The sequence below is a fragment of the Chlorocebus sabaeus genome, chromosome 22 (assembly GCF_047675955.1).
Source record: "Chlorocebus sabaeus isolate Y175 chromosome 22, mChlSab1.0.hap1, whole genome shotgun sequence".
Taxonomy (NCBI): domain Eukaryota; kingdom Metazoa; phylum Chordata; class Mammalia; order Primates; family Cercopithecidae; genus Chlorocebus; species Chlorocebus sabaeus.
In genome coordinates this window covers 33,629,498-33,657,217 of record NC_132925.1, presented here as the reverse complement: position 1 = coordinate 33,657,217, position 27,720 = coordinate 33,629,498, and the positions used below count along the sequence as shown (strand labels likewise).

Sequence of the window (27,720 nt, the reverse complement as noted above, 5' to 3'; positions counted from 1 at the left end):
AATTGAGGAAAAGAGGGCCGGGTATGGCGGCTCATGGCTGTAATCCCAGTGCTTTGGGTGGCCGAGGTGGGAGGATCACTTAAGGTCAGGAATTCGAGACCAGCCTGGCCAATATAAAAACACCCAGCCTCTAAATAAAAAACCTAAAAAATAAAAAATTAGGCCAGATGCAGTGGCTCATGCCTGTAATCCTAGCACTTTGGGAAGCCAATGTGCGCAGATCACTTGTGGCCAGGAGTTCAAGACCAACCTGGCCAACATGGCAAAACTCCATCTCTCCTAAAAATACAAAAATTGGCCAGGTGTGGTGGCACATGCCTGTAATCCCAGCTACTCGGGGGGAGGCTGAGGCAGGAGAATCACTTGAACCCAGGAGGTGAGGTTGCAGTGAGCAAGGTCACCTCACTGTGCTCCAGCCTGCGAGACACAGCAAGACTGTCTCCAAAAAAAGAAAGAAAAAAGAAACGAAAAAGGAAAAAATTAGCTGGGCTTGGTGGCACGCGCCTGTAGTCCCAGCTACTTGGGAGAATGAGGTGGGAAGATCATTTGAGCCCAGGAGTTTGAGGCTGCAGTGAACTATGATTACACCGCTACACTCCGGCCTGAGCGACAGAGTGAAACCATGTCTCTTAAAGAGAGAAAGGGACTTACAGAAATCGTATTTGCTGCCACTGTGTCATTTATTTCATTATCAAATTGTTTTTTTCTTTTAGGCTTGAGGACAAACCATATAATCTCTTATGTGTATTATAAGTTACAGAGCTTTAAGTGTTCCTGTTAGGTGAACAATTCAAAAATCAATTGAAAGAAGTAAGGATTCCACCTCAAAATTAATCGAAGTTCAACAAAACCACCCTTCATCAAAAAAGTCAAGGAGGGTAGTAACCAAACAAAACACTGCTTTTCCTAAACAGGATTTTAAATGGTCACTGGCCAAACCTTTCTCATTTTAACCATACCTTTTCTACCTATCCTCTAAGGGGGTGGCGGGGGAGGGGTTCCAAAATTTTCAAAGACTCCCCAATACCAAAATACCAGACTTTTCTTACGTCTGATAATCTTTTAAGAATTGTTTAAAGGTATGGAAATATGTTCTTTTTAATGATAATGGACAAAACTATAAGAGCACAGCTAGTTCAGATGTTAAGAGATGTTTTCAGACTACTTGCAAATCAGATACTTCAACACAAATTGGCTAAACACACACTCCACTGTAAGACACTGCCACTCTGGTCACAGATAAAGAGCATTAAATACCTTGTACAGTATTCAATTTCAAAAACTCAATCTCTTCCCAGGTGTCAAAGCAGCCATCTAGTTATTTGGCCCCTAACTCTTGCAACAATTCTGTAAACCAGATTTCAGTAGTGTTCCTTTTTTTTTTTTTTTTTTTTTTTTTTTGAGACAGGGTCTAGCTCTGTTGCCCAGGCTGGAGTGCAGTGGCTAGAGCATAGCTCGCTGTAATCTCAAATTCCCGGGCTCAAGTGATCCTCCTGCCTCAGCCTCCCGAGTAGGTGGGACTATAGGCACACATCATCATGCCTGGTTAATTTTATTTTTTGTAAAGACAAAGTGTCACTGTGTTGTGCAGTCTGATCTCAAACTCGTGGTCTCAAGTGATCCTCCCACCTGGGCCTCTCGAAGTGCTCGTATTCCAGGGATGAGCCACCACAACTGGCCTGGTATTCTTTTTTTTTTTTCACAGTTCTTGAAACTTTAAAGTCCCTCAAAAACTATCCATTATACAGGTGAATTTTGATAGTCATGATGGGTTTATCGGTAGGATTTCTGGTAGCGAGCATAGGCACCAGGGCCTCCAAACTTTTTGGACTCACAGCGACGGGGATCAGCTACCAGCAGGGTCTGGTCATACTGGATGAGGATGTCTTTGATCTCCTTCTTGGAAGCCTCATCCACATATTTCTGGTAATAGGCCACCAGGGCTTTGGAGATGGACTGAGGGATAGCATAAATCTGGGCCACGTGACCACCACCCTTCACACAGACACGGATGTCCACACCAGCAAATCGCTCCTTGCCAAGAAGCAGAACCGGCTCCAGCAGCTTGTATTGTAGTGTGCGCGGCTCAATCATCTCCAGGGGCCGGAGCGTTCACCTTGATGAGAACATTGCCGCGTTTGCAGTGCGCCACAGCTGTGGCTGTCTTCTTGCGTCGGAAGACTGCACGGACTGCAGCAGGCCCTTGGACCGCATGGCTGGGAGCGTGAACTAGAGAACTTAACCGCGCCACGCTGCAACCGGAAAAAAGTGGTATTCTTTTTAAAAAAATATTTTCTTTGGGAGGCTGAGGCAGGCAGATCATGAGGTCAGGAGTTCAAGATCAGCCCGACCAACATGGTGAAACCCTGTCTCTACTAAAAATACAAAAATTAGCCAGGCGTGGTGGTACGTATCTATAATCCCAGCTACTCAGGAGGCTGAGGCAGGAGAATCGCTTGAACCCTGGGGGCAGAGGCTGCAGTGAGCTGAGGTTATGCCACTGCATTCCAGCTTGGGTGACAGGAAGACTCCGTCTCAAAAAAAAAAAAAAAAAAAATTGAATATATGAAAGAGTAGAAATGAAGTATAATGACCCTCATGAGCTCATTAACTAGCTTCAGCAACACTAACTCCTGCCCAGTCTTGCTTCCTTTGTCCTCCGTCCCATATTCCCTGCCTCTGCCACCATCCTCTGCCCGGCTAGATGACTTCTAAAGGAAATCCTAGACATCAATATAATGTCATCCATAAATACTTCACTATATCTCTTTATGGATTCTTCCATATATCTCTTTTAAAATAAGTATGATTTTCTTTAATACATAGCTGTAATACCATTACTATACATAAAAAAATAAACAATTCCTGAAATCTTATAAATACCTTTTAACAAGTGGTTTGTTTGAATTAGGAGTGGGTTCATACACATGCCTTTTAAGTCTCTTTTAACCTGTAACAGTTTCTCGTCCCTTTTTTCTTGCCATTTGTTTATTGAAACTGTCTTGTAAATTGGTGAACTATAATAGGCATCTTCTCTCTTCCCCCACACATGACTCTTCTGGACACTGACAAAGCAGACGTACCTGCTTTTCAGTGGCAGTGGTGCATTTTCCAGTAAGTGGACTATTAAGGACTATAGTGTAGGTCATGGTTCTCAGCTGGTCACCTCCAAGTTCTGCAGTCCAAGGGGTAGATACTACATCTAACCACAGCAAACACAAAATGAGTTAGTTCTAGAAACTTGAACAGTATAACTGTAAATGAAATCAAAGGAGTTTCTGAATTATTAATATTTCTATTATGACTAGTGCTAACTTCCTTATAACTGGGTATTGTAAGTTTAACATTAAAGAAAAGAGAGATTAAATGTTGAGCACTCTCCTTAAATGTGGCATATTGCCCATCTCTGACCCATTTATTTCTAAATTGTTTATTAATATCTTTTTCCTTTAAGATAAAATTAAGGGCTGGGCGCGGTGGCTCAAGCCTGTAATCCCAGCACTTTGGGAGGCCGAGATGGGTGGATCATGAGGTCAGGAGATCGAAACCATCCTGGCTAACACGGTGAAACCCCGTCTCTACTAAAAATACAAAAAACTAGCCGGGCGTGGTGGCGGGCGCCTGTAGTCCCAGCTACTCGGGAGGCTGAGGCAGGAGAATGGCGTGAACCCGGGAGGCGGAGCTTGCAGTGAGCTGAGGTCCGGCCACTGCACTCCAGCCTGGGCGACAGAGCGAGACTCCGTCTCAAAAAAAAAAAAAAAAAAGATAAAATTAAAAGTTGTTTCATCTGTAAGCTTCCTTTTAAAGTCCTCAGTACCTATGAAGAGAAGTAATGATGCCAGCTTTATCAAACAGAGACGGACAACACTTTAACATTCCCATCATTGAGGACAAAACTTTAAAAAATTTTTGTCATTATGAAACCATCTGACCTTGATATCAACTTACATAGAAATTATGTCAACGTTATGAGAAATCATGTAATGTCAGTGGCTTGTCTGCTAAAATCTTTAATCAAGGTAAGGCAATGGAACATAAATGATTATATAATCTGTCTTAAGAAGACTATAAGATCATATCTTTATGTTTATGGCAAGATCCTGGTAAAAATTCTCTTTTATTTGCTTAGGGACAATATAGTGATTAAATACACACTTGAACAGAAATATAGTTCTAGAACACAGTGAAGGTCATTTCGTGGGAGCCAAAAATTTAAAAAGTATAAATAAAAGCGTTAAAAACTCTATTGAGAGACATGACTATATCACCTAATGGCCTAGCACAAATCGACTTAGGCAAGTACCAGCATGTTTGATGGCTATTCACCAATATCCTAAAGCATAGGAGCCTTTATCTAACCCATTATACTCATCGTCAAAGGAAGGAAGGAAGGCTTTAGAATACAGCCAGTTGTACTCAACTTCTTTTATATTGCTAGATGTGAGGATTTAATGAGGGATCCTGAAATTGCCTTTTGAGTATCTGGCAAAATCTTGTAACTAAATTAAAAAGGCAAAATCACAAACCATAGCATCTATCATCCAGGATTTGCTGTAAAATGATTTATTTAGGTATATATAAAAGAAGATATACAACTAATTCTAAATTACTCTTCAGAAGATTACTTTGGTCATATGTCAGCCTGTTTCAGGAAAATGATACAAACAATCTATTGTTAATCAGAAATAGAATTTAAAGATGTAATTTAATTCTGCTGTTAAAACTGCGTACTACTCAATGAAGCAACTATCAACAAGGATAAATGAAAAGTATTGGTCTTCCCATGAATGTTACCCTTGTAGTTTCAGTGATGTTACCAATAAGGTCTACTGAGTATTGCTTACCAGAACATCACCTAATTAACATCATCTTGGAATAGTCAATCCTCTAATACCTAAATAAAGCTTATCATAATGTAAAAAAACCTGGAATGAATTGTAGGAAAAATGGCTAGTATGCAAAAGGACATATGAACCATTTTGATATATTAATCCAAAATAATAGAAGGCAGGAATGGCAGAATTTTAAAATCCTTTGATGTAATAGCGTTTTAAAATTGGTGAACCTTCATGCCCATTAGGATAGCTATTATAAATAATAATAACAAGTGTTGGCAAGGATGTGGAGAAATTGGAAACTTTGTGCATTGCTTGTGGAAATGTAAAATGATACAGTCATATGGAAAATAGTATGGCCACTCCTCAAAATATTAAAGATTTAATTTTAATTTTTATATGATGCAGCAATTCCATTTCTAGGTATATAACCAAAAGAACTGGAAGAAGGGATGTGAACAGATAGTTGTATGTCAATGTTCATGGTGGCATTATTTACAATAGCTAACATGTGTAAACAACCCAAATGTCATTAATGGATGAATGGATAAACAAAATGTGGTATCTACATGCAATGGAATATTACTCAGCCTTAAAAAAGGAATAAATTCTGATACATGCCCCAACATGGATGAGCCTCGAAGGCATTATGCTAAGTGTATTAAGCCTGTCACAGAAGGACAAACATTGTATTATTCCACTTATGCAAGGCACCTTGAGTAGTCAACTTCACAGAGACAGAAAATAGAATGGTGATCATCAAGAATGGAAGAAATGAAGGGTTAGTGTTTAACAGGCATAGCATTTCAGTTTGGAAAGATGAAAAAGTTCTGAAGATGGATGGTGGCAATGGTTGCCCAATAATGTGAATGTACTTAATGCCACTGAGTTGTCCACTTAAAAATGGTTAAATGGGAGCCGGGCGCGGTGGCTCATGCCTGTAATTCCAGCACTTTGGGAGGCCGAGGTGGGTGGATCATGAGGTCAGGAGATCGAGATCATCCCGGCTAACACAGTGAAACCCCATCTCTACTAAAAATACAAAAAATTAGCTGGGCGTGGGGGGGCGGGCACCTGGGAGGTAGAGCTTGCAGTGAGCCGAGATCGTGCCACTGCACTCCAGCCTGGGCGACAGAGTGAGACTCCATCTCAAAAAAAAAAGGGTTAAATGGTAAATTTTATCTTATGTACATTTTGCCATAATTTTAAAATTGATGAATCTAGGCAAGTGGCATATGGATGTTTTTACACTATTCATACAATTTTTCTGAAGCTTTACATATTTTTAAATGTAAAAGTTGGGTAAAAAGACTTAAAACTGAGCTTTAACTAAAGGTACTGTCAGGGGGTTGGGTCAAGATGGTGAACTAGATGGTGAACTAGAAGCTGCTCATGTGTGCCGCTCTCACAGATAGGAAACAACAGCATTGGTGAACACTGACCCTACTAGCTGATCATCTAAGAAACCATGTCAGAATTCATCCAGGCAGCAAGGGGACACAGAACGCAGAGAGGAGCAAAGCTGGGCAGCAGCTCCTCTGGGATCAGTGCATATTGGGGGAACCCACCCCCAATATTTCAACACAGGTTCTTTCTATTTTCCCTAAGCGTCAGCCAGCTGAGAAATAATGAGAAAGAGTACAAACAGAAGAATTTTACAGCTGGGCCTCCGGGGGAGACATTACATATCGGTAGGACCATGAGGCCCACCTGAGCCGCAAAACCGGCAGGTTTTTATTACGGACTTTAAAAAGGAAGGGGGTGTACAAACAGGGAGTAGGTCACAAAGATCACATGCTTCAAAGGACAAAAAGGAGAACAAAGATCACATGCTTCCGAGGCCAGTAAAGATCACAAGGCAAAGGGCAAAGCCAGCTAATACTCTTAAACACTACCTACTAGATCACAGCCCAAAACACAACACCAAAATATTTTGCCACTATACAATACCTGTGAAAACAAAGGTGACACCTGTGAAAACAAAGGGCTCCCACCAGCACCCCTGACCCAGTCAATGCACAAGCACCCCACCATGCCATCATGGCTGCTGGCATTCATGAGCAGCACAGATCCCACTGCCACCACTCCAGTGAATTGCTTTGGCCAGCAACACCATTGGAGTATTGTGGCCAGTGAACCAGGAACACCCTCACCCCTCCAGTGCAACAGATTTCTAATGTCGAAGGGCCAGAGAACAAAGCTGGGGACACACAAAATTATGTGCTCTAACTCTAGCCCCCCACGGTTAGAGCACACAGTCCAGGAGTTCTGAGCTGAGCCTGGGCCCCCTGAAATCTTCCAGAAGTGAAGACAGTCAACTGAACCCACCTTATTCCACAATCAAACCCCCATGGGCATCAAAGAAAAAAAACCCATCCAAAAGACAGCAGCTTCAAAGATTAAAGGAACATCAGTCCATACAGATGAGAAAGAACGAGTGCAAGAACTCTGGCAACTCAAAAAGTTGGCGTATCTTCCTACCTCCAAACAATTATACTAGTTCCCCAGCAACGGTTCTTAACCAGGTTGAAATTACAGACATAGAATTCAGAATATAGATAGGAATGAAAATCATTGAAATTCAGGAGAAACTCAAAACCCAATCCAAGAAATATAAGGAATACAATAAAATGGTACAAGAGCTAAAAGACAAAATGGCCATTTTAAGAAAGAATCAAACTGATCTGATAGCACTGAAAAACTCACTTTAAGAATTTCATAATACAAATTGCAAGTATTAACAGCAGAATAGACTAAGCTGAGAAAAGAATCTCACAGAGCTTGTTCTCCAAATTAACTGAGACAAAAATAAAGAAAATAGAATAAAAAAGAACAAAACCTCTGAGAAACATGGGATTATGTAAAGAGACCAAATCTTGGCATCCCTGAAAGACAGGGATAGAGAACGAGCAACTTGGAAAACATATTTGAAAATATCATCCACAAAAACTTCCCCAACCTCACTAGAGAGGCCAATATTCAAATTCAGGAAATGCAGAGAACCCCTATAAGATACATACAAGACAACCATCCCCAAGACACCTAGTCATCAGATTCTCCAAGATCAACATGAAACAAAAAATATTAAAGGCAGCTAGAGAGAAGGGGCAGGGCACCTGCAAAGGGAACCCCATCAGGCCAACAGAGGACCTTTCAGCAGAAACTCTATATTTGAGGGCTTGAGGGCCTATATCCAGCATTCTTAAAGAAACTAAGACCAAGAATTTCATATCCAGCCAAACTAAATTTCATAAGTGAAGGAGAAATAAGATCATTTTCAGACAAGCAAATGCTAAGGGAATTTGTTACCTGCCTTACAAGAGGTCTTTAAGGTGCTACTAAACATGGAAATGAAAGACTGTTAGCAGCCACCACAAAAACACACTTAAGTACATAGACCACTGACACTACAAAGCAACTACACAAACAAGTCTGCAAAATAACCAGCTAAACAACACAATGACAGGATCAAATCCACATATATCAATATTAACGGGCTTAATGCCCCAATTAAAAGGCAGCAGAAAGTTGGATAAATAAGTAAGACCCAACCGTATGCTGTTTTTTTGTTTTGTTTTGTTTTGTTTTGAGATGCAGTCTTGCTCTGTCACCCAGGCTGGAGTGCAGTGGCATGATCTCAGCTCCTGGGTTCAAGCAATTCTCCTGTCTCAGCCTCCTGAGTAGCTGGGACTACAGGCAGGTGCCACCATGCCCAGCTAATTTTTTGTATTTTTAGTAGAGATGGGTTTTCACCATGTTAGCCAGGATGGTCTCGATCTCCTGACCTCGAGATCTGCCTGCCTAGGCCTCCCAATGTGCTAGGATTACAGGCGTCAGCCACTGTGCCCAGCCAACTGTATGCTGTCTTTAAGAGACCAATCTCACATGCAATGGCATCCATAGGCTCAATGTAAAGGGGTGGAGAAAAATCTGGCAAGCAAATGAAAAATTTAAAAAGCAGAGATTGCTATTCTAATTTCAGACAAAACAGACCTTAAGCCAACAACGATTTAAAAAGACAAATAAGGGCATTACATAAAGGTAAAGGGTTCAATTCAACATGAAGATTTAACTATCCCAAGTATGTATGCAATCAACACAGGAGCATCCAGACTCATGAAACAAGTTCTTAGAGACCTACAAAGAGACTTAAATAACCACACAATAATAGTGGGAGGCTTCAACACCCCATTAATAGTATTAGATAGATCATTGAGGCAGAAAACTAACAAAGATAGTTGTGACCTGAACTTGACACTTAACCACATGGACCTAACAGACATCTACAGAGCTCTCCACCCCAAAACAGCAGAATATACATTCTTCTCATTTGCACCTGGCACATACTCTAAAAACTGACCACACAATCAGCCATTAAACAATTCGCAGCAAATACAAAAAACCAAAAATTATATTAACCACACTCTTGGACCATAGCGCAAAAACAATAGAAATCAATACTAAGAAGATCACTAAAAATCATACAATTACATGGAAATTAAGCAACCTGCTCCTGATGACTTCTGAGTAAACAATGAAATTAAGGCAGAACTCAAGAAATTCTTTGAAACTAATGAGAACAAAGACAGAAAATACCAGAATCTCTGGGACACAGCTAAAGCAGGGTTAAAAGTTTACAGTGCAAAACACCCATATGAAACAGTTAGAAAGATCTAGAAAGAACAAGCTAACATCACACCTAGAGGAGCTAGAAAAACCAGAGCAAATCAACCCCAAAGCTAGCAGAAGACAGGAAATAACCAAAATCCGAGCTAAATAGAATGAAATTGAGAAGTGAAAAACCATACAAAAGATCAATGAAATCATGAAATCATAAGTTGGCTCTTTGAAAGAATAAATAAGATTAATAGACTACTAGCTAGACTAATTTAAAAGAGAAGATCCAAATAAACACAATCAGAAATGACAAAGGGAACATTACCACCAACCCCACAGAAATTAAAACAAACAAACAAACAAACAAAAAACACCCAGAGACTATTATGAACACCTCTATGCACAAAAGCTAGAAAACCTAGAAGAAATGGATAAATTTCTGGAAATATAGAACCTCCCAAGATTGAGCCAGGAAGAAATTAAAACCCCATACAGACCAAGAATGAGTTCCAAAATTGAACCAGTGATTAAAAGCCCATCAACCAAAAAAAGCCCAGGACCAGATGGATTCACAGCCAAATTCTACCAGACATGTAAAGAAGAGTTGGTACCATTCCTACTGAAACTATTCAAAAAAAAATTGAGGAGGAGGAACTTCTCCCTAACTCATTCTATGAGGCCAGCATCATTCAGCATCATTCTGATACCAAAACCTGGCAGAGAAACAACACAAAAAGAAAACCTGAGGCCAATATGTTTGATGAGCATTGATGCAAAAATCCTCAACAAAATACTAACAAACTGAATCCAGCAGCACATCAAAAAGTGAATTCACCACAATCGAATAGGCTTTATCCCTGGGATGCAAGGTTGGTTCAACATACGCAAATCGGTAAGTGTGATTCATCACATAAACAGAACTAAAAACAAAAACCACGTGATCATCTCAATAGATGCAGAAAAGGCTTTCAATACAATTCAACATCTGTTCATGTTAAAAACCCTCAACAAACCAGGCACTGAAGGAACATACCTCAAAATAATAAGAGCCACCTATGACAAACCCCACAATTCATTCATGCTGAATGGGCAAAAGCTGGAAGAATTCACCTTGAGAACTGGAACGAGACAAAGATGCCCACTCTCATCACTTCTATTCAATATAGTACTGGAAGTCCTAACCAGAACAATCAGGCAAGGGAAAGAAATAAAAGGCATCCAAACAGGAAATCAAACTGTATCTATTTGCAGAAGATATGGTTTTTATACCTAGAAAACCCCATAGTCTGCCCAAAAGCTCCTAGATCTGATGAGCAACTTTGGCAAAATTTCAGGATACAAAAATCAATATACAAAAATCAGTAGTTTTCTATACCCAACAACATCCAAGCTGAGTGCCAAGTCGAGACCACAATCCCATTCATTATAGCAAAAGAAAAAAAAAGTAAAATACCTAGAAATACAGTTAACCAGGAAGGTGAATGATCTCTACAACAAGAATTATAAAATATTGCTCAAATAAATCAGAGATGACACAAATGGAAAAACATTCCATGCTCGTGATAGGAAGAATCAATATTGTTAAAATGCTCATACTGCCCAAAGCATTTTATAGATTCAGTGCTATTCCTATCAAACTACCAATGACATTCTTCACAGAATTAGGAAAAAACTTTTCTAAAAATCATATGGAACCAAAAAAGAGCCCAATAGCCAAAGTAATCCTAAGCAAAAAGAACAAAGCTGGAGACATCACAACACCCAACTTCAAGCTATACTATAAGACAACTGTAACCAAAACAGCATGGTACTGGTATGAAAACAGACACATAGACCAATGGGACAGAACAGAGAGCCCAGAAATAAAGCCACACACCTACAACCATCTGGTCATCGACAAAGCTGACAAAAAAAAGTAATGGGAAAAGGACTCCCTATTCAATAAATGGTGCTGGAATAACTGGCTAGCCATATGCAGAAGATTGAAACTGGCCCCTTTCCTTACACCGTATATAAAAATCAGCTCAAGATGGATTAAAGACTTAAATATAAAACTTAAAACTATAAAACCCTTGAAGAAAATTTAGGAATGACCGGCACGGTGGTTCACGCCTGTAATCTCAGCAGTCTAGGAGGCTGAGGCAGGCGGATCAAATGAGCTCAGGAGTTCAAGACCAGCCTGGGCGAGATGGTGAAACCTCATCTCTACAAAAAAAATACATAAATTATCCAGGTGTAGTAGTGACCTATAGTCCCAGCTACTTGGGGGGCTGAGGCACGAGAATTGTTTGAGTCCAGGAGGTTGAGGCTGCAGTAAGGTATGTTTGCACCACTGCACTCCAGCCTGGGTGACACAGTGAGACCCTGCCTCGAAAAAGAAAAGAAAAAAAGAAAGAAAATTTGGAAAATACCATTGTGGACATAAGCTCTAGCAAAGATTTCATGATGAAGACATCAAAAGCAATTGCAACAACAAAAAAATTGACAAATGGGGCATAATTAAACTAACCAGTGTCTGCACAGCAAAAGAAACTATCAACAGAGTAAACAGACAAACTACAGAATGGGAGAAAATATTTACAAACTATGTGTCTGAAAATGCTCTAACATCCAGAATCTATAAGGAACTTAAAGAAATTAATAAGCAAAAAAAAAAAAAAAAAACAACCCAATAAAAAAGTAGGCAAGGGATATGAACAGACACTTTTCAAAAGAAGACATACATCTGGCCAGCAAGCATATGAAAAAATGCTCAACATCCCTAATCACTAGAGAAATGCATATCAAACCACAGTGAGATACTATCTCACACCAGACAGAATGGCTATCATTAAAAAGTCAAAAAATAACAGCTGTGAGGTTGCAGAGAAAAAGGAATGCTTATACACTGCTGCTGGGAGTGTAAGTTAGTTCAGCCATTGTGGAAAGCAGTTTGGCAATTTCTCAAAGAACTTAAAACAGAACTACCATTTGACCTGAGAATCCCATTACTGGGTATCTAACCACAGGAATATAAATTGTTCTACCATAAAGACACATGCACAAGTATATTAATCACAGCACTATTCACAACAGTAAAGACATGCAATGCACAAGAATGTTCATCGCACCACTATTCACAATAGTAAAGACATGCAATCCACCTAGATGCCCATCAATGGTAGACTGGATAAAGAAAACATGGTACATATACACCATGGGATAGTATGCAGTCATAAAAAAGAACAAGGCCATGCCCTTTGTAGCAACATGTGTGGAGCTGGAGGCCATTATCCTGAGCGAACTACTGCAGGAACAGAAAACTCAATACCCATGTTTTCACTTACAAGTGGGAGATAAACATTGAGTACACACGGCCACAAAGAAGGGAACAGTAGACACTGGGGCCTACTTGAGGGTGGAGGTGGAAGGAGGGTAAGGACTGAAAACTACCTATTGGGTACCATGCTTATTACCTGGGTCACGAATTAATCTGTACACCGAACTCCCATGACACACAATTTACCTGTATAACAAATGTGTACATATACCCCTGAAACTAAAAGATCAAAAACATTTAAAAAGTAGTGTCATGTAACTGTAAACAATGATTTAAAAGAACACAGATTTAAAAGACCCCCTAATTTTAGCCAGGCGCGGTGGCTCACACTGTAATCCCAGCACCTTGGGAGGCCGAGGCAGGTGGATCACCTGAGGTCAGGAGTTCGAGACCAGCCTGGGCAACATGGTGAAAGCCCATCTCTATTAAAAATACAAAAAAAAAAATTAGCTGGGCATGGTGGCGGGCACCTGTAATCCTAGCTACATAGGAGGCTGAAGCAGGAGACTCACTGGAACCCGGGAGGTGGAGGTTGCAGTGAGCCGAGATCGCGCCATTGCAGTCCACCCTGGGCAACAAGAGCGAGGCTCCATCTCAAAAAAAATTTTAAAAAAGACCCCCTAATTTTATTTTTCTCACATGAAAATGTTTAATGTTTATGCTGATGCATATCTGAGTGCTTATCATCAAATCAAAGTGTGAAGTAAAAAAAGGCAGTTTGAGAAAGTTCCAGTGTTTCAAAGAGAGCACTTTTTAAAAGGTATAATATACATGAAAAACATTTCATTATACCATAAAATAAATGCAGCACCGTAAGATAAAGGAAGACTAACTTATATGGAGTTTTGGTCTTTCTCCCCTCTACAGCTGCAACCATCTTCAACCTGCTGAACTTAACTCAATGGTTACAGGAATTTTTTCCTTTTTTTTTTTTTTTTGGTCTCCTATTCAGTTCACATTTCAGGCTGCTCAGCAGATGCCTGTGATTCTGGAGATTCAAATCACTGGTGAAAGGTTTTTCTCTGTTTCCTCAGTTTTTCAGGAGCTTTTCTTCATAAAATGATCTCCTGCTGTTTGAAGTACCTTCAGTCTTCCTCATCAACAAAAACTAAATTCAAAAAGTACCTTACTGAAAATTTTTTGTTCACATCTCTCTGTTGGAGTAGGGTCATATCCCACTAAAAATAGTCTCATTGGAATTGATTCGCCTTTCACTGGTGCACCATCCATTATTTCATATTTAGTGATTGTTTCTGTTTCTGCTGTGGTACTGGGTCCAATTCCTGTGATCTCTTTTTTGATCAGCTGTAACTCCGTATGTTGTATTTTTATTCTTACTACTAAGAAGTAAATTTTTCCGACTATTACATGCTTTAAATGATACTTTGATTTATTATATTCAAATTATATATGTAGACAATCTTCAATGCCCACTTTTTGGTTTTTTTTTTTTTTTTTTTTTGGAGACGGAGTCTCACTCTGTCGCCCAGGCTGGAGTGCAGTGGTGCGATCTCGGCTCACTGCAAGCGCCACCTCCCGGCTTTACGCCATTCTCCAGCCTCAGCCAGTAGCTGGGACTACAGACGCCCTGCACCAAGCCAGGCTAATTTTTTGTATTTTTAGTGGAGACGGGGTTTAGTGGAGACGGGGTTTCACCGTGTTAGCCAGGACGGTCTCAATCTCCTGACCACGTGATCCGTCCGCCTCCGCCTCCCGAAGTGCTGGGATTACAGGCCTGAGCCACGGCGTCCGGCCTCAATGCCCACTTCTATCTTAATACAATTGTTAACATCAGGACAGGTGGCAAGCTGGTGAACAACAAGATCATATTCTTTTACTAAATCTGTCAGTGTTCTTACTATTGTCACTTTAAGAAAATACCTCCAGCGAACATTTGCATAAATTCAGAATCATAACTTCTTCGCTGAGTCAGTTCTCCAGGTGAGGCTAGTTCTTGCATTAGGTTTATAAATTCATGAGCATTACTCTTGTCATTGAAAAGTTCCATTTGACCTATAAATTCAATTCTAACTCCTTCGTGTTCTAGCCTCTATCCAGGTTGCTTAAAGGCTACATTTACCTTTCCTGAAACAGATTCTCCATTATAAAGAGAGAGTGTTTTTCTACTTTGCCATTTTCAGTTTTCATTTCTGTCATTTTCCTGGCTTCCCCATCATTAAAGACAATATTGATCTCACAAATTGGACCAAAAAAAGCCTTCAAGAAAACTCATTGTCAGCACTGCCGCCACATCCCCCCTACTTTACTCCTCTTCACTCAGGAGAACTCTCAGCCCCAGCTCCCTCTGCTCAGCACCCCCAATTTGGAAGATTTAGATCCAGTGGTGGTCATTTGAGTGCTAGAATTAGATTTAATCCACAAATAATTGATTATTTTTAAAAATCATTAAATTCTTACTATTTTTAAAAAGAAGCCTTTAAAACTCGATCTCAAGAAATACCAGCCCAGGTGTGGTAGCTCACACTTGCCCCACTTTGGGAGGCTGATGTGGGAGGATCATTTGAGGCCACAAGTTCAAGACCAGCCTGGGCAACATAGGGAGATGCTTGTCTCTATTAAAAATGTTTTAAAATTGGCCAGGCATTGTGGTGCACACCTGTGGTCCCAACTACTGAGGCTGAGGTAGGAGGATCACTTGAGCCCAGGAGGTAGAGGCTACAGTGAACTGTGATTGCACCACTGTACTCCAGCCTGGGCAACAGAGCAAGACCCTGTCTCAAAAAAAGAAAGAAAGAAATACTACAACTTTGATTACCAGGTAGCAAGTCAGAGGAGAGCAGTATGCTTTGCAGTCATGATCAGATTCTCTTTTGTAATAAAGCTTCTGACTAATTCTAGGTCTAGTCAGCAACATACTTATAACTGTTTAGATTTAGAATTAGCTGGAAGCCTTTGCTTTGCAAAGCCATTTATAACATCAGACAGTCAATATAATCATTGATATTGAAGCCAGATATATCAGAAAACAAATGCAGTTGTGTTTCAGAAAACAAACTTCATTTATCACCAGCATAGAACAACGTCCTAATTCCTCCCGGGTCTTTTCAGCCATAAAAATGGCAGTGCAACATTAACAGGCATCCTCTCAGAAGATAAAGGTAAATAATGTATCCAGTTCTTCTGAAATACCAAGTTCTCTAGGTAGAAATGAGTCACAAGAAAATACAAAATAGATTCAGAAGAAATATAAGTTAAATATTAGCTACTGGGTAAAGAGGAAGATTTGTATCTCAGACATCCCACATTTTCAAAACTGGAAGAACAGAAAAAATAATTTTTTTTAATTATAAAACTCATAATCACAAGACAATAGCTATTGATAGCAATCTCTTTGCTACTCTACCATCAATAATAAGAACAAAATTGATTTTGGTTCCTAGTATTCATAACAATATCATCTATGAATACATAATTACATGTAGGCCGGGCATGGTGGCTCACGCCCATAATCCCAGCTCTTTGGGAGGCCAAGGTGGGTGGATCACCTGAGCTCCGGAGTTTGAGATTGGCCTGGAGCAACACAGCAAGACCCTGTCTCTACCAAAACAAAACAAAAAAAATGCCAAGCATGTTGGTGCATGCCAGTAATCCCAGCTACTCCAGAGGCTGAAGCACAAGAATCACTTGAGTCCAGGAGGCGGAGGTTGCAGTGAGCCAAGATTGCACCATAGCACTCCAGCCTGGGTGAGAGAGGGAGACCCTGTCTCAAAAAAAAAAAAAAAAAAAAAAAAAATATATATATATATATATATATACGTTTACATAAAAGTTTCAAATAAAGGAATAATATCTAATGGTTAATAAAATACTTAGATTATAAACTAAATTGCGGCTGGGCGCAGTGGCTCATTCCTGTAATCCTAGTACTTTGGGAGGCTGAGAGAGAGAGATTGCTTGAGCCCAGGAGTTTGAGACCAGCATGGCCAACACGGCAAAACCCCTCTACTAAAAAAAATACAAAAATTATCCAGGCGTGGTGACGCATGCCTGTAATCCCAGCTACTCAGGAGGCTGAGGCACAAGAATCGCTTGAACCTGGGAGGCAGAGGTTGCAGTGAGCCGAGATTACATCTCTTCACTCCAGCTTGGGTGTGGGTGACAGAGCAAAACTCTGTCTCAAATAAATAAATAAATAAAATTGACTATAGAACAACTTTCTCTTTGACTATGTCAAATGACTCACCTTATATGAATCTCTGCTGCTGCTGCTGCTGAATTCTAATTTTAGGTAGCAGGCTAAATCATGTGCTCCCAAAGTTAATAAAATATCTAAAATATTTAGGATAAATTCAGTTGCAAACTAACTATAAGCTTATTTGAGATGTTTACCAAAATAAAACTTACATTTATTTATTTATTTATTTATTTATTTATTTATTTATTTTGAGACAGTCTCAATCTATCACCCAGGCTGGAGCGCAGTGGCACAATCTCAGCTCACTGCAACCTCCAACTCCCAGGCTCAGGAGATCCTCCCACCTCAGCCTCCCAAGTAGCTGAGACTACAGGTGTGTACCACCATGCCCAGCTAATTTTTGTATTTTTTGGTACAGATGGGTCCAGGCTGGTCTCAAACTCCCGGGCTCGAGCAATTCACCCGCCTCAACCTCCCAAAGTGCTGGGATTATAGGCATGAGCCACCATATCCAGTCCCAAAATAAAACTTTTTAACACATAATCAATGAAATTCTTCTTATGAGGATTTAACCATTAATTTCCAATTAAGAAATTTAACCAACTTCTTAAGTGGAACTTTTAAAAATATATTGTCTTTGACGTAGTCCATAGATACTGCAGTCTCAAGTGTATAGCTCCATGATTTTCACAAAGGGAATACATACATGTACCACCACTCCGATCAGGATATAGAACTTACACGAGCATCCCAAAAGCTCCCTCCCAGTCTTTACTTACCTGACTCTCCACAACAGTAACTACTATGCTGACTTTATGTCCATAAATTTGTTTGGTCTGGTTTTTATCTTTATATAAAGAAATTATATAGCATGTACTCTTTTATATCTGGCTTCTTTTGCTCAACTTTGTTATCTGTGAGTTCTACTCATATTGTTACAAGTATCAGTACTTTGTATTTTTTTCATTGTTATATGGGATTCTTTTGTGGGCATATACACAATCTATTCATCCATTCTATTACTGATGGCCACCTGAACTGTTTTGAGTTTGGGACCATCATAAATAATGTTGCTATGAACACTGTAGTACATCATTCAGAGTACAAATGTACCCATTTCTGATGAATGTATACCTAGGAGTGGAACTGCTGAGTCACAGAGAATCCATACCTTTAGTAGTTACTGCCAAGCTTTTTGGCAAAGTGGGTATTGCAATTTACACTCCACCAAAATTCAGTTGTTTCATGTGAAACCATTTTGAATTGAGTTCAACCTAATTGAATTGGTACCTTAATGAATAAATATACTTTTAGTTTTCAAAAGGTCTGAACTTACTTGTTGGAAGCATTGCCTAATTAAATAATTATACTGTTCACATGTGAATTTAACCAAATATTTGAATACCAGTTTATATACTGCCAAAATAAAATCAAAGCATGTCTACTTCGTCCTCCTCACAACATAAATCAGTTTATATAGGCTCAACCTTCTAAGAATAATAGCATTCTCCCAAATTTATCATTAGGTAAGAACACAAGGACTAACCTATTATATTTCTAGAACTGGCAAATTTCTGCATAAAGCGTGAACTGGTAAAAAGCAATTCAAACATTCTGTCAGCACTGATGTGAAAAACACGGTTGATAAAAAGTCTTCCATGAAGATCCTTCTCAGAAACATTTTCTGGAAAAACAGAAACACAAACCAAAAGAGAAGAAATAAAGATTATTTTAATGCTTTAGGGGGTTTTGTGGGGTTTTCTTTGTATTGTTTTATTTTGGGCATAAAATCATTTTTAAATATGATTACAATGAGGAGAACATTCCAGAACACTATTAAAACTCCAAACAGGAATTAAATATATACATATGTATGACCTCTAACTATGCATAAAAATATATAGTTAACTAAACTACATATAATCAATATTTCAACTGTCAAAACCCAAAAGATACAGAAGTATTTAACTTGAATGATACCAAATGGCCATAACACTCAAAAGAATATTTCAAAAGGGACAAAAACAATATACAGACACATAAGATAGTATCTGCCATAGAAATTAGCAACTTCTACCTCTGAATGCTCACTCAGTAAATATTAAGTTATCAATGGCTATAATATCTGCTGCACTTAGCTTATCAGCCTGAATAACGTTTCAACTTGACTTAATGTTCACTACCCAAAGACAAGAATGACTATAATCACAACCTATTTTCAACACCACACATTAAAAGAACTAAGAAATCCTTCTGAAAAGTATTCATCAAAGCTAAATAATGCCCAATGAAACATTACATTTTTTTCTGGGAATTTGATAATCATAATGATGTTGAAAACTACTAGTGACAAACGAAGAAGCAATATCTTGCTCACCTATTCTCATATGCCCTGGAAAATTATATAAAATAGCCCATACTTACATAGTGGTTACTATATGTTAGACATTGTGCTACATGCCTTACAAGTATTGACTCATCTTCACTGCAATGCTATGAGATAAGTGGTAGTTATCATCATTATTTCCAGATGAGGAAACAGAATCACAGAAATAATTGCCAAGGCTCCATGGCTAGTGAGTGACTGACCTGGAATTTGAACCCACTCCAGCTCCAGAGCACACAAACTTAACATCTATTTTATACTGCCAGAAGGAATTTAACTTAGAAGAACTAAACAGAAAAGAAAAGAAAAGAAAAATACCTAGGAACAGAAGCCTGGCATAATAGAGGAAGTAGCATAAAGCAATCCAATATGAAATTGGAAAGATTTCAGGACCAGGATCATTTACTATTATTTCAAGGATTATGCCCCATTGATACAGAATAAAAATTGCTACAAAAGCTCCCCATGTTTCAGAAATCAAGCTCTAAGAATGATCTGGGTAAAGCATCTGTCAATATTAGTCAGGTGAAAATCAAAGGGCAATAGCCTATGAATCAGAAAAACTCTTCCAGCTCTGGCTTCATCCCCAGCTACTGCTATTTATCCTCCATTGAATGATTTGTGTCTCCCTATTTTGCTCCAGGCATAAAGGACTTACGGATATCAGATAGATATTGATTTGCTTCTCCCTTCAACAATACTCTATGTAGGCAAAAACTATTTACTGCAATTTCAAATAATGGCTCCTTCAGCGTAGAAATGAATCACGAAACTAGGAAATTTTGCTAGGCTTTGTGAGATAACTTTCCAATTAGGCCTGGGAAACAGCTTTTTCTGACATAGAAGTATTATATGTTCATTGTAAAAATAATTCAAATATTCACAAAGGAAGAAAACGACTAAAGGTGATTCTGTTGATCTTGTTCATTTCCTTCACAGAACCTATCCTGACTTGTAGTTATACTTTTATTGGTTTATTGACTTGTTATCTTTCTCCTGCTCACTATACTAGATCAACATACTATCACTAAATAAAATGATGTTTGGTTTAAAGTGATCTGCAATCTCCCTCACTCCCTCTAAACCCATACACACATCCCCAATCTCCTGGGATGGTTTACTTTTTGTGACCTTTTCAGTTGTCACTTCAGTTCATTGACTTTAACCATCTTCATAACTTAACAACTTTAAAAAAGTAAAAAAATAGATTCATTATTTTACCCATTAAATACATAGGACAAGTCCAATATTTTGGAACGTGCTTAGGGAAACCAGTAGGAGCACTTGATTTGTTATCTAATGATAATCTAATAAGAAAAAAATCACCATACACTTTAAACAAAACTCCCCAAACAGAGGTCTGAATGTTACATATACCTTCCCACTGCTGTAAAGTCAAATAGCCTTTGCAAGGAGCAAAGTGTGATCAGAGTTCATGTGCAATAAAGAATCTATACACTACTATTCTTTATTTCTAGATATGCACAATTTTCATCAGTTTTATTGTTATCCTTTATGCAACTTATAATGTTACTTTTATAGGATTCTTTTGTTTTTGTTTTTGTTTTTGTTTTGGAGACAGAGTCTCACTCTTGGGATTAAAAGCTTGTGCCACCACACTCAGCTAATTTTTGTATTTTTCGTAGAGATGGGCTTTCATTACATTGGCCAAACTGGTCTTGAACTCCTGACCTCATGTGACCCACCTGGCTCGGCCTTCCAAAGTGCTGGGATTACAGGCGCGAGCCACCACATCCAGCTGAAACTACTTTGGAATGACCATTCTTATAAAAGAAGCAGGTGAGAAAGAAAAAAAAAAAAAATCCTGGTTTTGGTGTTACTTACCTATTTGGCCACTGGGGGCCAGAGGAGATCTTCCTAAAGTCCTAAATACAGGTAAACAGTGTATGACTAATCCATGCCCTGCGGCATACTAAAGCATGAATGGTAAGAACACTAATAAAGCAGTCGCTATGCTACCCTTGATCTTTCCAAACGTCTCCCACTACACTGACTTCAATGGCAATTATCTTACAATTTTAAGAAAAAGAGTCCTTAAAATGCCTACTTAATAAGTACAACAAGCCTCAAGTAATTTGTACTAAATTTTCCTTTAAACAACTACTTTCATTATATTTTTTGCTATCTCTTTCTCTTTCTGTTTCCCTTTCTCTCTCCTATTGGTGGTTACAAGAAAGTAACACAATCATAGGGTCTATAACATCTATCCTCAAAACTGAAACATAAGAAGTATTATTATTATTATTATTATCATTATCTTTTTTTTTTTAAGAGACAGGATCTGGCTCTGTAGCCCAGGCTAGAGTGCAATGGTGCAGTCATAGCTCACTGCAGCCTTGACCTCCTGGGTTCAAGTGATGCTCCTGCTTCAGCCTCCTGAGTAGCTAGGACTACAGGCATGCACCACCATGCCCAGCTAATTTTTTATTTGATGTAGAGACAAGTCTTGCCCAGACTGGTCTCAAACTCCTGGCCCAAGCAATCTTCCCACCTCGGCCTCTCCAAGTACTGGGATTACGGATATGAGCCACTGTGCGCAACCAAGAAAAACTAAAATCTTTGATCTTTCTCAAACTTGAAAGCAGTATAACACACATAATCTATATTTTGGAAGTTTTTAAAATATGTTTTAAAAAATTAAATTTTACATTAAGGAAAACACGTTAACATAGTAAGCTTATATCTACATAAAATGGTTGGGAAATGGGCTTACATTGACTAACACAATATTACTGTGTGCTGGGTATTATATATAAACCTGTGGGATGTCTCTTCACTCCTTCCGAGTTAAAGGTGCCCAGTTAGGGTAATTCCCAGCCTCTCTCTACAACTTTAACTCACTCTAACCAAAGGAAGGAGATTATTGTTATGGATTGAATGTTTGTGTCCCCACAAATTCTGTTAAAGCCCTAACTCCTGGTGTGGCTGTATTTGGAGATGGGGCCGCTAAAGAAAGTAATTCATTGACCGGGCACAGTGGTTCACGCCTGTAGTCCCAGCACTTGGGGACGCCGACGCGGGAGGATCACGAGGTCAGGAAATCAAGACCATCAGGGCTAACACGGTGAAACCGTCTCTACTAAAAATACAAAAAATTAGCCGGGCGTGGTGTTGGGCGCCTGTAGTCCCAGCTACTCGGGAGGCTGAGGCAGGAGAATGGCGTGAACCCGGGAGGCGGAGCTTGCAGTGAGCTGAGATCGCGCCACTGCACTGCAGCCTGGGCAATAGAGGCTCCGCCTCAAAAAAAAAAAAAAAAAAAAAAAGAAAGAAAGTAATTAAGTTAAATAAGGTGGGTCCCATATCTGGTAGAATTAGTGTCCTTATAAGAAGAGACACCAGACATTTTGGGAGGCCAAGGTTAAAGGATCATTTGAGGCCAGGAGTTCAAGACCAGCCTGGCCAACATGAGGAAACCCCCTCTCTACTAAAATTACAAAAAATTAGTGGGGCGTGGTGGTGCATGTTTGTAATCCCAGCTACTCCAGGTGTTCCAGAGGCTGAGGCACAAGAATCACTTGAACCCTGGAGGCAGAGATTGCAGTGAGCCAAGATCATGGCACTGCACTCCAGCCTGGGGGATGGAGCCAGATTCTGTCCCAAAAAGAAAAAAAAAAAAAAATAGCAGAGAGTTTGCTCATGCACACTCTGTGTGTGTGTGTGTGTGTGTGTGTGTGTGTGTGTGTGTCTCCGTTGCCCCCTGCTCCTCTCTCACACTTTGCCCCTCTATCCATAAGCATGTGCTAAGGAAAGGCTATGTGCAGACACAGTGAGAAGGTGGCAAGCCAGGAAGAGAGCCTTCACCAGAAACCAACTCTGCCAAACCTTGATCTGGGGTTTCTATCCTCCAGAATTACATGAAATAAATTTCTGTTGTTGAAGCTACCCAATCTGTAGTATTTTGTTATGGCAGCCTGAGCTACTAGCACAGTTAGTAAATGTGAAAGGAGGATGCTGAGTAGGCTTGGCACACCTCTGTCCTTCCTTCTGGATCTAGGTGCCCACAGAAGCTGGTTCTCCTCCAGGGGGGATCGTCCCTCCAGCGGGGGAGGAGGTTGAACATTGCCTGTGATTGATAGGTAAGTCCACCTCATTCTTCAGCTCCATCAGCAGCCCACTTATCTTTCACACATACTGACATCCGCTGACTTTGTTACTGTTAGTATAAAAGGTGATATTTTCGCCTCTATCTGACTTGCTCTTCATTTTCTTTCCCAATTTTGTTACCACCAGGGTGGTCAAGAAAGACTGCTATTTGTTGAGCCCACTCTAGACCCCATGTACACATGAATTACATACAAAACGAAATGGATTATAATACAAAATGTGAAAAACATCTAGAACATAATACTCTTGAAATTCAGAAGGCCTTTGGGTCATGATTCTCTTTATCATCATATTAGGATCAAGCTTAATCTCTGCTGGCCTTCTAAAAACAAATAACTTTTTTGTTTTGTTTTGTTTTTTGAGACAGAGTCTCGCACTGTCGCTCAGGCCGGAGTGCAGTGGCGCGATCTTGGCTCACAGCAACCTCCGCCTCCAGGGTTCACAAGATTCTCCAGCCTCAGCCTCCCGAGTAGCTGGGATTACAGGTGCACACCACCACACCCGGCTAATTTTTTGTATTTTTAGTAGAGACAGGGTTTCACTACATTGACCAGACTGGCCTTGAACTCCTGACCATGTGATCTGCCCACCTCGGCCTCCCAAAGTGCTGGGATTACAGGCGTGAGCCACTGTGCCCAGCCAAATAAGTTTTTTTTTTAATGCCATATGGAATATTATTATCATTTATCTTTATAATAAATTTCAAATATAGAATGTTCCTCTAAAAGCGAATTAAAATTAAATGGAAATTGACTACAGTAAAAACAAATCAAAGTCAGGAGCAATTATGATGAACTTTCCATGCTCTTGCTTTCAAAACTTCATCCCATTATGCTAAAACATAACAACAGTCAAAAGCTCGCATCTTCACACAAAAATATTTGAGTATTGTTCTGAGTAACACTGATGAGTACACTTTTTAAAAAATCATTTAAAGAGAGAAAGATCTCCTCTCTAGAATTTTTGAGAATCTTCTTTATTTCCTTTTGGAGGCTACCCAATAATTTAAATTAATATTCATGTCAGAATGCATCCCTGCCATAACTACTTGCTTTCATAATTATACACAAAACAGGTTTAGAAAAACCTTGCTGAGGTGTCTTTTTTAAAAAGGAGGAAAAGAAAATAATTTGGGCAGTACTGAAGTAAAGTAAAAAGAAAACTGGATGGAGACACCTGGTCATTAACTCAAGTTCTGCATAGTTAACTAGCTGCATGATTTTAGATTTAGTCTTATTTTCCCTACCAGGAAAATGAGGGATAGCCTAAATGAAATAATATGTCACTGTACGTATGACGTGTGAGCATATTTCACTGCCTGGTATATAGGAATGGGCATACAGAATTTTTATTAACACCACATTTAAAAGCTAAATGCAAAGAAGCTTTTCAGATTCCAGGCTTCTGAAGACAGTGGAACACGTTAGATTTAACAGCCTCTCTCTACTATTTTCTATAAGCTTCCATTCCTTTTTTGGTTCTTTATAGGGTGAGACTGTGTCTAATGAAACTAAATTCTCAATCCGCACACCCCTATTACAAAGATAAACATAAAAGACATAACTGAAATTTTAATAAAATTTATAAGAAATTCTTTACCTTCATCAACAGAATCTGAAGTGCTGCTTTTGTCCAGAGAAAGATACTCATTTTTATTCAAGTCCAGTGACTTTGATGGCACTCTAGTTAACTTCTTTTCCAAAGCTGGTAAGAGACTCTTTTTGGTCTGTTTTTCATTCTGGGACTCCTCTTTGCCTAATCCCTAAAAGGTAAACAATCCAGTTTCAAAATAAAAAACAGATTTAGCTTAGATTTTGCAGTGAGAACTTTAATATTAAACATACTTTGAAATATTGCGCTTTAAAAAATATTTACAGCATTTTGTTTGTTACACTCACATCACATTTCCAATGCTTTTAAATGTCGGTCCATAAAATATGAGTAAATAATATACACCATTCTAAAGTCATCCTACACAATAATAAACAAGTTTATGAAAAACATCATAGAAAAAGAGCTTCACAGATCATGTAAGTCACTTATGCAGAAGGAAAAGGGGACAAAGGACAAAAATAATAGAACAATCCATTCTTCAGGGTAGACAAGGGAGAAGAACCAAACCCAGTTAGCTTCCCCAGTCAATGCCTGCCCCATCATCTCAAGGAAGAAAACTCACCCATCTCTCAAGACCTAACGGGGAAGTGGAAAGAAAATAGAGAGATAAAAGTCACATATGAGTACAGTGGGAGAGAGAAGATTAAAACAAATTAATTTCATAGCAAACTCATAAAAACACAATTGGCTTTGCTGCAACGGGACTAAGACATTAGGCATTAAGATGTATTTAATATATGATGCTATCTACACTTTCTGGGATGGTTTAATAAAGATGATCATCTCTACAATAAATTTAATGTTAGGCATTAAAGTACGATGCTATTGCTATGTTAGTATTCAAGTAAAATAGTACTGTATTATAATCAGACTTAGTGGAATAATACAAAAAGTCTATATAAACTATACACAGCATATTTTCTCGCATGTTCTCTATGTACACAGATGAAAGAGAGCACTTTACTTCCTGTCCCATGAGACCCCTGAGAAGCACTAAGTAGCAGAATCAGCTCCAGGGAGGATACAGGTTTCCAATGGCCACCCAGATAGCAGAAGAACAACTGGGGCCCAGGACACAATTGATTAAAGGATTCTATTACCCTAGTCAGAAGATTGATTCTTCAAGCAGAGATTATTGCTAAAATCAAGACTTGATTTATTTGGGAGTTCCACACTACAAAGCAACATGCCCATTTAGCTAAACCAAGGACCCCTTAACAGATGCTAAGTAAAGTACACTTCTCTATAGCTCCACACTTACGCTTCTCCTCTTGTTGCTAATTAAGTTCTATTTCCTACTATAAAGAATACAGATAGATGTTTATTGGAAAAGAAAGAGTCACTGTCTTTCAGTGGTTGGTATCTGGATGACTTTTATTTATTTGTATACTCTAAAAATTTCATGAAGTTTTACAAAGAGTATTAATTTTATAACTTAAGAACATATTTTCTTGGAAAAAAGTTATTCTCGACTTTTTGATATTTCCAACTTTGTTAGAAGTGAAAATGAGGCAAAACAAGTGACATACGATACTTGTAGATATCTGAGAATCTCATCACATGGCTCTTAAATGCAAACAGAAAAAAAATGGCTAAACTTCTATACTACTTGTATCCTATAACCTGAAAACATCTATACTGAACACCAATGAATGTATGATCAATCTTAAAGCATGAGGTTATTAACTTCCCTTGCACCAGTAGTAAGTCACTAAGGGTCTCTGGATGAATAAGTTTTGCAAGAAACCCATAACACAAAACCAGGCTGAGGTAGATGCATAACTGGTCAAAACAAGTTGATAACATGCTGGCCTTCTACATAAATATCTTTTCATTCAATGTTTTCCCAACATTTACTCGGAGGAGATACTGGAAGTTCCTTAGGGGAAGGTGGAAAAGGATCATTACTGATCACAGGCAGATTCACCTTCAATTATAACAGCTTATGGTTATTGGATACTTAATGTGTGCTAGGAACTATTCTAAGTACAGTCATGCATTGCTTTGATGACAGGGATACATTATGAGAAATGTATCATTAGGCGATTTTATTGTTGTGCCACTGTCATAGAGTGTACTTAACAAATTTAGATGGTATAGCTTACTACACACCTAGGCTATATGGATAGTTTATTGCTCCTGGTCTATAAACCTGGACAGCATGTTACTCTACTGAATACTGTAGGCAATGTAACATGTTGGGAAGTATTTGTGTATCTAAACATATGTAAACATAGCAAAAGTACAGTAAAAACATGGTATAAAAGATTTAGAAAATGGTACACCTGTTTGTACCATGAATGCAGCTTACAGGACTGAGTTCTGTTGTTCTGGGTGAGTCAGTGAGTGAGTAGTGAGTGAATGTGAAGGCCTGGGACATTACTGAACACTACAGCAGACTTTATAAACATTGTACACTTAGGCTACAATATGTTTACAAAAAATTGTTTTTTCAATAATAAATTAAGCTTAGTTTACTGTAACATTTTTATTTTATGAACTTTTAAATTTTTAAAAACTTTCTGACTCTTGTAAAAACACTTAGGTTAAACCACAAACACATTGGACAGCTGTACAAAAAATTTTTTTTCTTTCTATACTTATTCTAAAAGCTTTTTTCTGTTTTTAATTTTTTCTTAGTTTTTTATTTTTAAACTTTTTTGTTAAA

General features: G+C 38.8%; 1 protein-coding gene and 2 pseudogenes across 2 annotated transcripts in view; all 3 read right to left on the bottom strand.

Annotated features, from left to right (window-relative positions):
• Window positions 1-27,720, bottom strand: part of GRAMD1C (GRAM domain containing 1C) — a 109,645-nt gene that overhangs the window by 14,077 nt on the left and 67,848 nt on the right. For both annotated transcript variants that reach the window (XM_007985763.3, XM_007985764.3), the window contains 3 exons: window positions 25,038-25,200; window positions 18,474-18,611; window positions 3,084-3,202 (listed from right to left, as the gene is read on the bottom strand). In XM_007985763.3, the coding sequence (XP_007983954.1) occupies window positions 3,084-3,202; window positions 18,474-18,611; window positions 25,038-25,200 (420 nt within the window). The remainder of the gene's footprint in view (window positions 1-3,083; window positions 3,203-18,473; window positions 18,612-25,037; window positions 25,201-27,720) is intronic.
• LOC103228623 (small ribosomal subunit protein uS9-like) lies at window positions 1,689-2,229 on the bottom strand (annotated as a pseudogene).
• On the bottom strand, window positions 13,725-18,276 carry LOC119625618 (vacuolar protein sorting-associated protein 26A pseudogene; annotated as a pseudogene).